The sequence below is a fragment of the Pogona vitticeps genome, chromosome 2 (assembly GCF_051106095.1).
Source record: "Pogona vitticeps strain Pit_001003342236 chromosome 2, PviZW2.1, whole genome shotgun sequence".
Taxonomy (NCBI): Eukaryota; Metazoa; Chordata; class Lepidosauria; order Squamata; family Agamidae; genus Pogona; species Pogona vitticeps.
In genome coordinates this window covers 23,872,091-23,887,834 of record NC_135784.1, presented here as the reverse complement: position 1 = coordinate 23,887,834, position 15,744 = coordinate 23,872,091, and the positions used below count along the sequence as shown (strand labels likewise).

Genomic DNA, 15,744 nt, shown 5'->3' with positions numbered 1-15,744 from the left:
GTTTTCTGTTGCTTGCTTATATTTGTTAGAAGGATCCTTATTACTGGTATTGACCAACGTTGTGACCTATGTAACAAGAGGTTTGAGCAGGCGTTCAGCTGTCGGTGTCCTTATCTCCAGGCTTAGAGGATCCCATTTGAAGTGAATGTTTCCTGAATTAATGGCAGACATTTCTGCAAGTCCTTTCAAGCTGTGCTGGTGGTGATTGCCTAAACTCACTGGATCATTCTCCCAAATGGAGATGGAGAGCGACTTCTTGTGAACATGGAGGTTACTCATTTATTAGATGGATTGTTCATTTGTTTTTTTCTTATTTTTTAAATAATGAGAATAATTGCAAAGGCAATGTAAGGTAAAGGTTCCCCTTGACATTTAGTCCAGTCGTGTCCGACTCTAGGGCATGGTGCTCATCCCCATTTCCAAGCCGTAGAGCCAGTGTTTGTCTGTATACAGTTTCCGTGATCATGTGGCCAGCGCGACTCGACACGGAACGCCATTACCTTCCCACTGAGGTGGGACCTATTTATCTACTCGCATTTTGGTAATTTGATAAATGATCCTTTTAGGATTGCATAGCCATAGTTACTATTCTTAAACACTGTATTTTAATTTTTGTAAGGTGCCTTGTGTCCTTTTTAAGGAGAAAGGCGGGTTAAAAAATGTTTATTCAGGCAGGTCTTTGAGAATCTTACACCAATAGAATGCAGAGTACTTACCAACCCCTAAGTCACAGGTTCCGCTATCCTGATTGTTCTTATTCAATGCTATTTTTGTAAATGTTAGTTTATAATGTTTCTAATTTATAAAATTTAGTGTGTATTGATTTTTTTATACTACGTCAATGTTATTTTATTTTAATTTATTGTTGTTGACCATTGTTTTATTTTCTGTTGGGAACCGCCCACAGCGGCCTTGGTAGCCAGATGAATGGTGAAAGAAAGAAAGAAAGAAAGAAAGAAAGAAAGAAAGAAAGAAAGAAAGAAAGAAAGAAAGAAAGAAAGAAAGAAAGAAAGAAAGAAAGAAAGAAAAAGAAATTTTCTCAATCTCTCCCATCCTGTTTTTAGTGCTCTTCTTATCAAGGGATTTGGATGAGCAATTACTCGCCTGGCCAGCCACGGATACTCCCTTCTCTGAAGTCTGACTTTACCCCCAGCCTTCTTTCTTTTTTCCACCGCATTCCCTTTTCAGATCTGTCCTGATTTACTTTCACTCACCTTCTCTCTACAACCTTTGCCTAGAATTCACAAGAGAGGAAGAACTCCTCGGCCTATTGAAACTGTCATAACATTCCAAAGCCACACTGTCCCCTACTGGAAGGAAAGGGGTAGGACAAGAAGAAGCCTTCTATGTGCCCGTTTTTTAAATTGCATGTACCCAATCATACATCATCTGCTTTCTCTCTAGGAATTTCAACTCTCTTCGTTTAACTGTTTGAGAATCCTTTAGCTCGGCGGTTCCTCTAAACCTTTTCTTTACCACGCCTCCCCCCCCCTTTGAAATATCTTATGTTGCCGTGGACCACTAAAGTTTAACTCAAAATCTGAAATCCTGAAGTGCATCAAATCTGAGATTTAAAGTTTCTCATGAAGGGTCTCATCCACAGATATCCCTTTCCTATAACGGTGAAACTTTTTAAGATGACAAGAAGAAGCTGTATTTTGCTTTGAATAGGATCAGTTCTTTTTCACATTCAGCCAGCAATCCATTCTGAGGCTCAGCCAAAATGTATTGTTACAAAATTCACTGCAATAATATGGAAAAGCCACTTTACCCAGCATTCACCAGTTTTATTAGCATGAATCAAAGAAGAAACACGACAATGAAAACTGTCCACTCACTCACTCACACTGCGCAATAGGAAGAAATGTCACTTGCTGCCTGTCTCTCAGCCACTCAGTGTCACTTACTACAGTACTTGCACGTTCTCATCATGCGCATAAATATCAAACAGTTATTGGCTACAGAAGTTATTTTCATAACCAATGTTTACTTTTATTTTTAATGGAGGTGGTAGTTAAAAAACCCATGTTTTACACAAACAAGCAAGGGAAATTAAAATTTTGTTCTACATTTCCTTTCTTGCTTTCCTTCATTCGTCCATTCATTCTGTTTTAACTGTAAAGGATTATAACATTTCTTCAATAGACCCCATAGACCCTCTGTGAGAACATAGCAAGCCTCTGGGGATCTGCGGACTACAGATTAAGAACCTATGCTTTAGCTGATTGATTCCTGAACCTAGGGTGAGGGGAGGGCATGTAAGATTTTCATTCACTTTTTTCCTCTTTGGATTTCATACCATGGATTTAAAATCATTTACACTTATATTTCTGTGGTTGTTTTTAATATTAATGTACTTATTAAGTTAATCAGGAAAAGAGGAAGACCAAAATGCAAGATGGACTGACTCCCTAAGGAACCCACAGGTTTGAGTTTCGAAGAGCTGTGCCAGGGCAGTTGAGGTCAAGCCACTCATAGTTTTACTCACTCATAGGTTCGCCATAAGTTAGGAGTGACTTAACAGCACAAATGAACAACAACTAGTTTAGTTGTTTGTTAAAAGAGGATTGAATGGTGGTGGGAAGGCGTGAGATGTTCTCCGAGCTCAGCACTACAGTATTTGCATATGGCTGCCTATTCAAAGTACAGTATTGTGAAAGGCAGAGGAGCAAGTGCTGATCTGAAATTTGGCAAGTCGTCGTCGTCGTTCAGTCGTGTCCGACTCTTCGTGACCCCATGGACCAGAGCACTCCAGGCCCTCCTATCTTCCACTGCCTCCCGGAGTTGTGTCAAATTCATGTTGCTTGCTTCGCAGACACTGTCCAGCCATCTCATCCTCGGTCGTCCCCTTCTCCTCTTGCCGTCGCACTTTCCTAACATCAAGGTTTTTTCCAAGGAGTCTTTTCTTCTCATGAGATGGCCAAAGTACTAGAGCCTCAGCTTCAGGATCTGTCCTTCCAGTGAGCACTCAGGGTTGATTTCCTTTAGAATTGACAGGTTTGTTCTCCTTGCAGTCCAGGGGATTCTCAAGAGCCTCCTCCAGCACCACAATTCAAAGGCATCAATTCTTCTCTGGCTGAATAGTGGTCCAGCTCTCACTTCCATACATCACGACAGGAAAAACCATAGCTTTGACTATTCGGACTTTTGTTGGCAAGGTGATGTCTCTGCTTTTTAAGATGCTGTCAAGATTTGTCATCGCTTTCCTCCCAAGAAGCAGGCGTCTTTTAATTTCGTGGCTGCTGTCTCCATCTGCAGTGATCATGGAGCCCAGGAAGATAAAATCTGACACTGCCTCCATATCTTCCCCTTCTATTTCCCAGGAGGTGATGGGACCAGTGACCATGATCTTAGTTTTTTTGATGTTGAGTTTCAGACCGGTTTTTGCACTCTCCTCTTTCACCCTCATTACAAGGTTCTTTAATTCCTCCTCACTATTCAAAGTACAGTATTGTGAAAGGCAGAGGAGCAAGTGCTGATCTGAAATTTAGCAAGTCAGACAGTGAATGTTAAGGTGACAGGATCGATAACACAGCCTCTCTCTTGTCTGAGTGAGACCAGAGCGGACACAGCACAAGTAACTGATTAGAATTGAAAAGGGATTGTGAAATCTTATGCATCCCATTCTATGTTTATTCAGAAAGCAGTCTTTCCCAACCTGGTGCCTTCCAGATGTGCCCTCTGGTTGGCTGAGGATGGTGGGATTTGTAGTCTAACTCTTCCGGGAGCACAAGATGGAGAAAGCCGGGTCTAAATTATTTAACACCATGCTATTATGACCCAGGTACTTCTCCCGCATGAAGACAGATAGCATAAAAAAGTATGCAAAACGGCCCAGTCTCATTTCAGCATACTATGCAAACTGTTAAAGTGCATGAGGTAGCTGGCTGAATAGTTCAGTGAGTTAGGTCTCTGGCTGTGGAGCCAAAGGTTGGGAGTTCAATTCCTCACGGTGCCTCTTGTGAGTAAAGCCAGCCCGTGTAGCCTTGGGGCAAAGCTGACCAGTTCCAGGGTGCTCCCAGAAGAAGGGGATGAAAACCCACTTCTGAGTATTTGCTACCTGGGCAACCCTGAAAAGAATCACCAGAAGTCTGACTTGATGGCACAGGAGGAGGATGATAATAAAGTGTGTGTGCAAGTCTGACCAGAAAAAAAAGCAGTTCTTCAGATACACCTCATTGTTTTGACCTAAACTCTGCTTGTCTGTCAGATATAAGTCCATTTCTCTTTAGCCAGAGATAATCATCTAAACTGCCAGCGCCTCAAGGACAAATGATGACCAAAATATTATTATTTTAAAGATTTCTTTATTGACTGCCATCATTAATGTTAAGGCAACCCATTAAGCTGTGGGTCCTCAGTGCTTTCATTCGATGTTCAGTGCCCAAACAAAAATGGAAGCCAAAGAAACACTGGGGGGGAAGAGATAATTATAAAAAAAGTCGGAAGTGTTTTAGAGTAGTGGTCCCCAACCTTGGGCCTCCAGATGTTCTTGGACTTCAACTCCCAGAAATCCTGGCCAGCAGAGGTGGTGGTGAAGGGTTCTAGGAGTTGTAGTCCAGAAAAACATCTGGAGGCCCATGTTTGGGGAGCAATGTTTTAGAGCCACTGTGAGCAGCTGTGGTCTTCCAACTTGAGACGTGCTGATGTGTATTTTTGGACCACAACTTCCAGAATTCCTAGGCTCCATGTCTGTTTAGGGAATTCTGGAATTTATCCAAAATCACCGACTTTAATCTCCAACTGGGTTTCTTTTTCCACTTGTCTCTCCCACCAGCCCCTAGCCAGCACACCCAATAGAAAGGAATGATGGGAGTTGTAGTCCAAGAATATCTCAAGGACCATAACTGCTACACATGTCTATGATCCATGGCATTTTAGAAATCTGTATATAACAGGATTTTCACTGAAACACAGTGAAATTGCTGAAATTAATCTTTCTCAATATTGTATGTATGTTGTTTTCTGTTGAGCAAACATAAACAAAAGGTCAAACGCTGACACTCCCAAGAGGAGGAGAACCAGGCAGGCTAAGCTGTCTGTGATTCAGGCTGAGCACGGGGGGCCCTTCAACCTGCCATTGCAGGATGAGACCCAACCACCCCTGCAACAAAAGCTCCCCAAAATTCCCACTATATTCCTCCAGTACCCTTTGGGAGTTTTTGTAATGTACAATATTTATTTGATTTATAGTCTGCTTTTCTCTCAAAGAGCGATCCTCAAGACAGTTGATGTACCATGAAGTCGTTTCTGAATGAACGGCGACCTCTAAAATGCCTTATCTTTAACAGTCCTGCTCAGGTTCTTTTGCAAACTCAAAAGACACGGTTTCTTTTATTAAGTCAATCCATCTCACATTAGATCCTCCTCTTTTCCCCCTGCCTTCAACTTTTCACAGCAGTATGGGGAGTTTTGTCTTTTCATGATATATGCCACAGTCTGATCATTTTTGCATCTTTTGCCTCAAGGTAATCTACCCGGGATCAAGGCAACTGCAATCAAAAGATTAAGCAGATGGACGCTATGATCTGAAATCTATTCAAAAAAAGAAAAGGAGAAAAACACCAATCACCAACACTTGACGCCAGTTAAAATCCTGTTCCTTACACACCAAGGCTGCTTCACTGCCACAGGCCCCACTAGATCCAAAGGTGGCTTGCAACGAAATCCTGCAAAAAATAATAAAATAAAGAATACCTAGAAACCCTAGAAACTTTTTTTTAAAAAAATTAAACATTTTCCTCTTCCCCCTTTGAAAATCGCCCTCCCTTCTGCTTTCTCTGACATTAGCTCGCTCTAGGACCCGGCGCCCTCTGTTCATCAACCCCACCCACCTCCCCAAAAATACGGACGAAGAGCACAAGGGGGGGGGGAAGAGACCTGAGGATGATGGTGACGAAGAGCTACCAGGGGGCGCGCAGCCGGACGGGATCGCCTGGGGGGGGCGGGGATCCAGTCGTGAACCCGAAGTGTGGCGCTGGGACATCAGGTAGATCCAGGTAAAGCTTGCAACCAGGTGAACGCAACGAGCCAAGGAGGTGGGACCCGTTTGCAAAGGGAGGGAAGAAAAAGCCCTCAGAGAGGCAGGAAATCCGTGGCCGAGGGACGCGGCAGCTTTGCCCGCGAGGAGACCGGCTGGAGGCAGGTTTCTGATCGTGGGGTTTAGGTGCTCAGCACCTTTTTCCGGGCTCCCCTCATGGCGCGCCTGGATCCGAAGCGGTGCATGGAATGGGCGAAGAAAGGGAAGAGGGGAAATCTCTTTTTTAATTTCTTTGACGGGAATCAATAGGACGAAGAAGGGTTTTTTTGTCTTTTATTGCCACCGAGTAGTCCCATTCCGCCTTTCTTTCTTGGAAAGTAAAAAGCCACGGGGGCTTGAATCGCATTTACAGCCTTTTTAAAGGACATGCCTGTTCCCCAGGTAAGTGTGTGGGGGTTTCAGGTTTGCCTTCCCTGGGAGCAAGCCCCACTGAACTTAGAGGGCATCACTTTTGGGGAAATATGGATATACTGTAATAGTAATTTGAGAACTGGAGGGCTGGAAGAGACCTTATGGATCCATCGAGGCCACCCCTTGTGAAGGAGGCATCGTGAGGAATCGAACTCCCAACCAGATGCCTGAACTTAATGAGCTATGAGGATTGCATTAGAGTTGGTGAATTTCAGTGACCAAAACTTTTGAACACTCTCCTTAGTCTTTATAAAGGCACGCTGAAAAACTCCTATTTCTGCTGTAAGCCACTAGGTATGTTCTTGAGATTGGCCGCTGGGTTGTCTTGAGAGTGAATCGCAGTTTCTCAGCCCAACATGCCCTGAAGGGTTGTTGTGAGGGTGTGTGTGGGGAGGGAAGAGGGTTGAATATATATGCCTATTGGTCCAAGTTCTTCGGAAGGTAGGGTTAAAACTTCTTTTAAAAACGAAGCAAAGCAGGAGGACCCACAGATGTCTGTGTCTGTAGTACTGGCATTGTACTTTAATTTCTCTTCAGGACGTACAAACCCCAATAGAAGCAAACTCCTAGTACTATGTTGAGAGTAATCGAGTATTATTAAATGCAATAAGATTTACTCCCAGGTAGAAATAAAGCCCTAGATCTCGGTCCTTGAATCCTGCGAGTACTGAGGTGTTTTTAATGCACCTTTTCCACTGTGTTGTTGTTTTGATTATTTTTGAATACACGCAATCTGAATACGCACAAACTATCCCCACAGACATCTAGATTTGGAATAAGCTAGAGTGTGAATCTAAATTCTACCTAATCCTGAATGTAGAGGTGTGTATGTGGGTGTGGGTGTATTCAGAAACACACTTTCAAAAGGAAGGAGACAGTAAGATTTTGCCACGAATTCTGTTTAAAACCTTGGCACCTCTTCCCTTCTGCCTCACAAGCAGCGAAGGGAGCCCCTTTTCCCACCTCAAACCTCGTAGAACGTGAAGCTGCGCTGGCTAATTTTCCAGTCACACAACTTTCCAGTCACCACAAGGTTATGGAACAAGCAGAGGCTGGAAAAATTGCCAGCCTCCCAAAGCATAAAACTGGCCCAGCTGGTTGGTTTGCTTTCGGGCTACTTGCCATAAAAGCAAAGAGGTACGGCTGGATTTTTCCCTTTCTCTTAAATTACACTTTAAACAAACAAAACACACACGCACGCACACTCTCTGTATCAGCCAAACCGACCGCATTTGTCTTGGGTTGAATCCCCTGGGTTGCCAAAATGAGCCACACTCCAAGTAAGGTACCATGTTGAGAATGAGCAACTGAATATTATTGAATGCAGTAGGATTTATTCCCAGGCAGAATTGATGCCCTAGATCTCAATATTTCAAACCTAAAAGCACATTAAACAGTTGCAAAGCTAGTATGCAATGTCCAGTTTCTAGTCCTCATGGAGCTTTACAAATATATCGGAAGACCAGGGGCCTGCTACTGTCGTTCTTTGATACTGGCATACCTCTTAGGGTTGTTGCTTTAAGGATGTACAGTAGTAGGAAGGAGATAAATGTAATAGTGTCTTCATCCTTCGGAAGAAGAGGTACCGTAAGTGTAACTTAAACACTTAACATAAAATAACTTAAGTGTAACTAACAAAATTAATAAATAAGCTGAGCAGAGTTGCCTCCAGGTTTGATGTGACCCCTCTTCTTCATAACAACAACAACGATGATGATGATGATGATGATAATAATAATAATAATAGAAAGGTTAATCACAGATAATAATAATAATAATAATAATAATAATAATAATAATAATAATAATAATAATAATAATAATAATAATAATAATAATAATAATAATAATAATAATAATAATAATAATAATAATAATAATAATAATAATAATAATAGAAAGGTTAATCACAGAGAGCCACAGTTGGTAATAGCCAGGTAAACCAAGTTTACCATTGAATTTTACCCCGACTCTACTTATTTTGTTACTTCTGCTTCCAGGGCATGATGTGCAGCCCAGAATAAAAATGGAGGAACTGCATTCTGGTCACATTCGGGGGCAGAAAATGGAAGAAGGAGGAAGAGATTCTCAATTTGGGTCAGTTGGCAGTCTTTTGCCCAGTCCTGATGCTGCTGAAATTAAAGGTGAGCCAGATGAGGCGCTGCATCAGGACGCCCAGTGGAAGAAGGTCCAGGAGAAAACTTGTTCTGGGGGAGGTAAATCCCAGCTGCCTGGTTCTGAAAATGGGGATAATATTACATTTTTCTCCACACCTCTGAAGTCCATTGCTAATGCCAGCCACAGGCCTAGATGTAGAAGAAAGTCAGCACCTGAAACTCTCCCAGGTCACTGTGGAAAACCCTCTGAAAGCCAGGATTCCTCCACAAAAGACAGAGACGTGGATGTCGACACAGTCCACTTGGAAAGACTGCGCCAGCAATTCAGGCAGTTCCACTACCAGGAGTCTGCGGGACCGCGAGAGACCTTTGGCCATCTTCAAGGGCTTTGCCATCAGTGGCTGAAGCCAGAGAGCCGCACGAAGGAGCAGATCCTAGAGCTGGTGATTCTAGAGCAGTTCCTGGCCATCCTCCCACCAGCAATGCAAAACTGGGTTAGAGAAGATGACCCAGAGACCTGTGCCCAGGCGGTGGCCCTAGCAGAGGACTTCCTGCTCTGGAAGGATGAGGCTGAAACACAGGAACGGAAGGTGAGGCAACCTTGCTTCCAGCCTGTCCCTTGAGGAAGGAAAGGGTAAACCACTTCTGAGTATTCTCTACCTTGGAAGATCAGAATTGATGGCTGCTTCTTCTTCTAGTTCTTCTTCTTCTTCTTCTTCTTCTTCTTCTTCTTCTTCTTCTTCTTCTTCTTCTTCTTCTTCTTCTTCTTCTTCTTCTAGTTCTTCTAGTTTTTCTTCTTCTTCTAGTTCTTCTTTTTTTTCAGCCCTGACACATGGGGACTTCTGGGAACTGTAGTCCAAAGCCACAAATCTGCACATACTGTACCTCTAATTTTAATGCCTCCCTTGTGAGTGGGTTGCCTGCTGTATAAAACCAATGCTAAATAAGTTGGACTTGGGTCTTGGTCCATCAAAACAGCTCTTAATATTCTGAAGCCTTATAAGTCTGTCATCATTTTCTCTGTTTGCTTTCAGACGTCAGAGCCTTTGGAGAATGTGACGAATATCCCCAAAGCAGAGGAGATTCCATCGGCTCCTACAATAGTGCCGTCCTGCATAGGGGCTGAGAGGAAGAGTGAAGAGAAGGCTGACCTGCTAGGTAAGATACGGCTGGCTTGGGTTTTATGAAGCTTCTCAAGTGATTTTTCTGTAGCTATTCCGTCTCCAAGCTCAGTAGGAAGAAAACCACTACCACAAACAATTGAAGCATGAATGCATTAGCTAGGGGTGGCTTCAGATTTTGGCATGGGGTCTTTTGATGTTTCACATGTGTCACTAAGTGGATGTAGAGCTTGGCAAGGTTTTCTTTTTGAAGTTCATTTTGTGGAATCCATCATCTGGGATGAAATGCTGGGGGTTGCATTTTTTAAAAAGAAACTTCCTCACGATCTGGTCCCCCCCCATCACCTGGGGGAAGAAAGAAAGCCTTAAATGGTTTGGACATCACTACCTGTCAGAATGTCTTCTTCCAAGTTCTGCTGCCCACCTTACTTGGTCCTCTCATGCCTACAGTGTTGACACCAAGAGAAGCCTGGGCTTTCTCTACAGTGGCACCGTCTCTTTTGAACACCCTCCTGCATGGAAATACACCAGGCACCCACCCTCTGGATCTTTAAGAAGCTCTTTAAAATGGGGTTTTTTAGAGAAGTGTTTGAGGAGGCCCTTCTTAGTTAAAGGAGGGAGCAGGAAAGAATAAAAAGATGTAATAATAATTAGAATACCTTCTTGTTAATTTTTTCTGCTATCTGTTCCACTTGGCAGTACTTATAGTTATTTGTAATATTTGGTTGTCATTGCTTGTTTCTATAATATGGTTTGTTTGGTGTGTTGCTGTGAACTGCCCAGAATAGCTGGTTTGTTAGATGAGTGATATAAAAAAATCAAATAAATATATAAATAAACAAGTATAATAAATATAATGACCTTTGAACTGCAGAAGTGGAAGGGACCCTACGGATCATTGAGTACAACCCCTCTAAAGGAGACACAGTAAGGAACTGAACTCCGAACCTCTGGCTCCATAGCCAGAGACCTAAGCCACTTTATTTTACCCTGTAAAATAAAATGAAATAAAGAGAGGCAGGTATGTTTCCCAGGGAAAACAATCTCAAACCTTCACTATTATCACTGCATCCTGCCACTTCAATTGCTCCCATTTGCCCTCTCCCATATTATGATAGTTGGGAGGAAAGTGATGACAAACCTAGACAGCATCTTAAAAAGCAGAGACATCAACTTGCTGATAAAGGTCCACATAGTCAAAGCTGTGGTTTTTCCAGTAGCGATGTATGGAAGCGAGAGCTGGACCATAAAGAAGGCTGACCACCGAAAAATTGATGTTTTTGAATTGTGGTGCTGGAGGAGGCTCTTCAGAGTCTCCTGGCCTGCCAAGAGAACAAACTTATCCATTTTGAAGGAAATCAACCCTGGGTGCTCACTGGAAGGACAGATCCTGAAGCTGAGGCTCCAGTACTTTGGCCATCTCATGAGAAGAGAAGACTCCCTGGAAAAGACCCTGATGTTGGGAAAGTGTGAAGGTAGGAGGAGAAGGGGACGACAGAGGACGAGATGGTTGGACAGTGTTACCGAAGTGACCAACATGAGGTCACAAAGAGTCGGACACAAATTAACGATTAAACAGCAACAACAATATTATGATAGATAAATGATATACTGTAACGGTATAATGGCTACAGTGATCGCTGAAAGGAAGGAGTAACCTTACCTAGAATACGGTGGCTTCCTTAATTGCTGAATAAGATTTGGGCAATTGGAGTTTCATTACCCTTTATAGGTCCACATGACTCGCAGAGGCAGGATAAACCATGTAAAAATAAGGAAATATGTATGGATTTTGATATATTGCAGTTTGATGAACTTGGGTTTTCTTCTGGTTGACATACAAAATATGCAGTTTCTTTCTCTTTTTAAAATGAAGCTTTTGTAAGTTCAGAGTGAGGGCACTCTGCTTTTGGTCCTGCTTAACCTTAGAGTTTTTTTGCCATTACGTGTGTGTATCAGACTTAAATGCATAAGGACTGCTCAACTTACATCTCATTTAGCTTTGTGATGCAAACATCCCTACTTGTTAGCAAGTCAATTTGGACACCAAACTGTGTTAAGCACGGCTGTATGAATAATGCCTGAACTGAGAAATTAACTCCACTCCTAAAAATGGAACATCTTAACTGCCTGGATATTTGGTTTCTCAGAGCTTGGATCTCCATACATTGGCCTCTTACGTAATCCTCTTGAATCAACACATGGATATTGAGGGGCAGGAAGCATTGGTTAGTTTCATTGGGTCCATTTTTTTATCTTTTTGATCCAGTTTCTTAGTTTGCAGCTTATTACTTATGTTGTGATTCTCTTGTTTCTGTCAGGTGATGGGGAGACGGCCAATCCTGAGAATAAACGTTCTCAGCCAGAAGCGTCTAAACAGATGGAATTGGCTGGTGTTTCATTGGACAAAGCCAACTGGGATCTTTTTGAATTTCTACCAATGGAAAAAACGTCTAAAAGTCTACAGGTCCCAGAAAGGGTTGAGGGAAGCCACCAAGGGCAGAGAGAGGTGGAAAACAGTAACTGGGAGAAGAATGGTGATCAAATGCTGAACCGAAGTGCCTTCCAAGAGAGAACAAATGAGGAGAAGGATATTAGGATGAGCTTTGACCGTACAAAAAGCTTCAGCCGAACTCATGACCTTCTTAAGCCTCAGAAGACGCAAACTGAAAAAAAGGCACATCAGTATACGGACGACGGTGTGAACATCTCCCAGCTGGAGAACACCCACATGGAAGAGGATTGTAGGACCAGCATAGGACAGAAAAGACCCTTAGCTCATCCTTGCAGAATCCCTGTAGGAGAGAAACCATATAAATGCTCTGAATGTGGACACAGATTCAGCCAGAGTTCAGCTGTTACTGGAGATCATCTTTACATATGTTCTCACTGTGGTAAAACCTTTATTTCTTGCTCAGCCCTTGGAAAACAAGAGACCATAGAGACAGATAGGGAACCATCCGACTGCTTGGGAAATAAGAAAGGTTCCCTGCAACCCTCTGATCCACAGGCAGGAGAGAAACCATACACCTGTACAGTCTGTGGGAAAAACTTCAGCTTTCGGTCAAGTCTTGTTCGTCATCAGAGACTCCACACCGGAGAAAAACCATATAAATGTTTGGACTGTGGGAAGAATTTCAGCCAGAGTTCAAATCTTCTTAATCACCAGAGAATCCACACAGGAGAGAAGCCCTACAGCTGCACGGACTGTGGGAAGTCCTTCAGTAACAGCTCGAGCCTTACGTCGCATGAAAGAACCCACAGAGGAGAGAAACCTTATAAATGCACCAGCTGCGGGAAGAACTTCAGTTGTAACTCGGTTCTCAGAATCCACGAACGCATTCACACGGGCGAGAAGCCTTATGCGTGCTTGGAGTGTGGGAAAAGCTTCAGCCGGCGAGAATTCCTCATTGGCCACCAGAGAACTCATACAGGGGAGAAACCCTATGAGTGTGTGGAATGTGGCAAAAGTTTCAGTCAACGGTCAAACCTAATTAATCATCAGAGAAGCCACACGGGAGAGAAACCCTTTGAATGCGTAAACTGTGGGAAACGATTTAGTCATAAAGCATCTCTGCTGAAACATGAGAGAAATCATGGGCATGGTCCTTCACTGGAAAAGGATTCAGCTAGAGTTCAAGCTGATTTGCGTGTGGCAGAAGCCACATAGTGGATAAACCACTGGAGGCTAAATCCTATGAAGAACTTCAAAAACTAGGTATGTTTAACTTAACGAAGAGAAGACTGAGGGGGAGACATGATAACAGTCTTCCAATATCTGAAGGGTTGCCACTGGGAAGGGGGCACTGATTTATTCTCCATTGCACCTGAGTGTAGGGCAAGAACCGATGGATGGAAAATCGTCGGAGGGAGATCCAACCTGGAAATAAAGAGGAATTTCCTGACGGTGAGAACCATTAAGCAGTGGAACAGCTTGTCTCCCAATGTTGTGGGTGCCCCATCACTGGAGGTTTTCAAGAAAAGATTGGACAGCCATCTGTCCGGGATGGTATGAGGTCTCCTACCTTGGGCAGGGGGTTGGACTAGAAGACGTCCCTTCCAACCCTATGAGGATTCTATGATTCTATGGTGGAAAATGGCAGAAATGGTTCCCCTCAAGTCTTCCTGACCGGCAGAAAATTCCACACAAGAGAGAACTGACCACTTGTATGAAGTGCATTGTTTTGAGGCTAGATTCAGCCTAAAAGAATATGTAATATGAATCTATATATTGAAGAGAGAGTCAAAATTGGGCGTGTTTTCCCTTGTTTTCCGTATTTCTGTTGTTCAGATGTGCTTAGGTGGCTAAAATGGCACCATCCATACACAAGAGGGAGGTATACGTCGCTATAGGAAAAGGTTTGAAGAAGAAGTTTAATAAAAGGAAAACAAGAAGTAAGGACTGGGCCTGTTCAGTACAGACAGAAGGCTTGCTCACTGTTTTGACTGGGGTTAGATAGAAAACAAAGATGGAAACAATATGCCACGGGAATGGTATATTGTGGAAGAGAGTATGGCTGGTTGGAACAGTGAATAGGAGTGCATACCGAGTGTCCAACGTGCCATCTTAAGCTCCAAGATCTTCATCTTCTTTTTGTCTTTCCAAGTCTCTGTGTTGCACAGATTTTTGCAAGCCTTCCACATAAACTTCATAGCAAATTGTTGCTCTTACAGTCTTGAAAAGTAGCAAAAAGTTGTGTCAGAACTATGGCAGAATTCTGCAGCTTCCGTGCATCACGTGCAAAGTGTCTTCTGTAAGGTCCAGGCAGCAGTAGTGGTACATAGGTATGGGATTTTTTCGATTTTCTGGACTACAAAAGCCATAAGTCTCCATTCTGGGAGTTCTACATTATTTACAGATGCCCACATGTGATGCATTTGGGGGAAAAGACCTCACCCGGAAGGCTTGGAGGCCTACCCAAGCTTTCTGTTCCTGTCCTGTGGTAGATGGGAGCTTTCTTTCTGAGCATGAGAACTAGGCCAAGCTAAGCCTCAAAGCCTTCAAATGTAGGCCTTTCTTCCAGGTACATTTCAGGTGTTTGCTGGTATCTGGAAAGGTAGGCAGAACTCCCCAAATAGAGAATTGTAGTCCAGAACATCCAAAAAACCCTTCCTGATTTTGAGGTGCAGGTGCCCGTAAGGACATCCCCAAACTCCCACAGGGAGAATCCGGAAACATGTAAACAGCTGGATTGTGTCATACCAATAGGCCAGTTCTAACAGTCTCCCCTCTCAACCTGGAGCTGCTCTTTTGTACAGTTAAAGGATCTTAATTGCCTTTTCACACCCACACTTTTCCAGCTGTCTAGCATTGTACCCGTGACAGCTTGTGGCAGCCATTTGTTGGTGGGGAAAGTCTTCCTGTCAGGTTATTGCATGGTTGGTAGCTAAGCTGAGAGGAGACATCGTAATCCAAGGGCGTTTGCCAACCCTGTATCCATCACAACAGTGGCCTCAGGTTAAGCCTCTTCCAGTCGTCTGTTCTTGCAGTCCTTTCTTTGGGAAGAGGGTGTGAATTTGCTGTGCTGTTCAAATCCAGCTAACATCATCCATAGCCCTTCGTTTTTGGACTAGAGATCCCAGAATCCCCAGTATAGTAGCCACATGGTGCACACCATGCGTGCTTTTTTTTTTTTTTTTTGGCAAGGTGCAAGATGGTGGCTGTGGGGTTTTTTTTTAATTACATTTTTGTTCTGTTAAACTTCCAGGCTTGGGAAAGATGGCTCTTTTCCCCACCCCTCCTGTTTTAATTTGACCATTGCCTGAGGTACATTCAGTTGAGGAAGATCAAGTGGCCAGTCTTGCTCATGAATCTGAAGGTGAAAAATAAACATGGAAGCCCTTCTTTTCAACTTTTATTCAACCTTTTTATTAGAAGGGATGCACAGGGGTTTCTGCTGCCTACTGTCATCCAAGCTGGGGGAAAGCTGTGGACTGCTCTTGTGTATCCTATATTAAATTTTGGCCTCTAACCCTGAGGGAAAAGATACTACTCCAAGAAATGTCTGGGTAAAGAGTTGGGCATGAATGAATCCAATGAACATACAGTATAAAG

The 15,744-nt window shown here is 43.2% G+C and overlaps 1 protein-coding gene across 4 annotated transcripts; it reads left to right on the top strand.

Moving 5' to 3' along the window:
* The first annotated feature begins 66 nt into the window (after positions 1-66).
* LOC110089766 (uncharacterized) lies at positions 67-15,541 on the top strand. Of its 4 annotated transcripts, XM_078388343.1 has the most exons (6): positions 67-270; positions 908-1,324; positions 5,469-6,016; positions 8,452-9,158; positions 9,603-9,726; positions 12,011-15,541. In XM_078388343.1, the coding sequence occupies exons 4-6, from the start codon at positions 8,478-8,480 to the stop codon at positions 13,357-13,359; spliced, it is 2,154 nt and encodes a 717-aa protein (XP_078244469.1). In that variant the 5' UTR covers positions 67-270; positions 908-1,324; positions 5,469-6,016; positions 8,452-8,477; the 3' UTR covers positions 13,360-15,541. The 4 variants fall into 4 exon arrangements, with proteins under 4 accessions (XP_078244469.1, XP_072844653.2, XP_078244470.1 ...); XM_072988552.2 differs by lacking the exon at positions 908-1,324; XM_078388344.1 differs by lacking the exons at positions 67-270; positions 908-1,324 and adding an exon at positions 3,154-3,326.
* Positions 15,542-15,744: the final 203 nt, after the last annotated feature.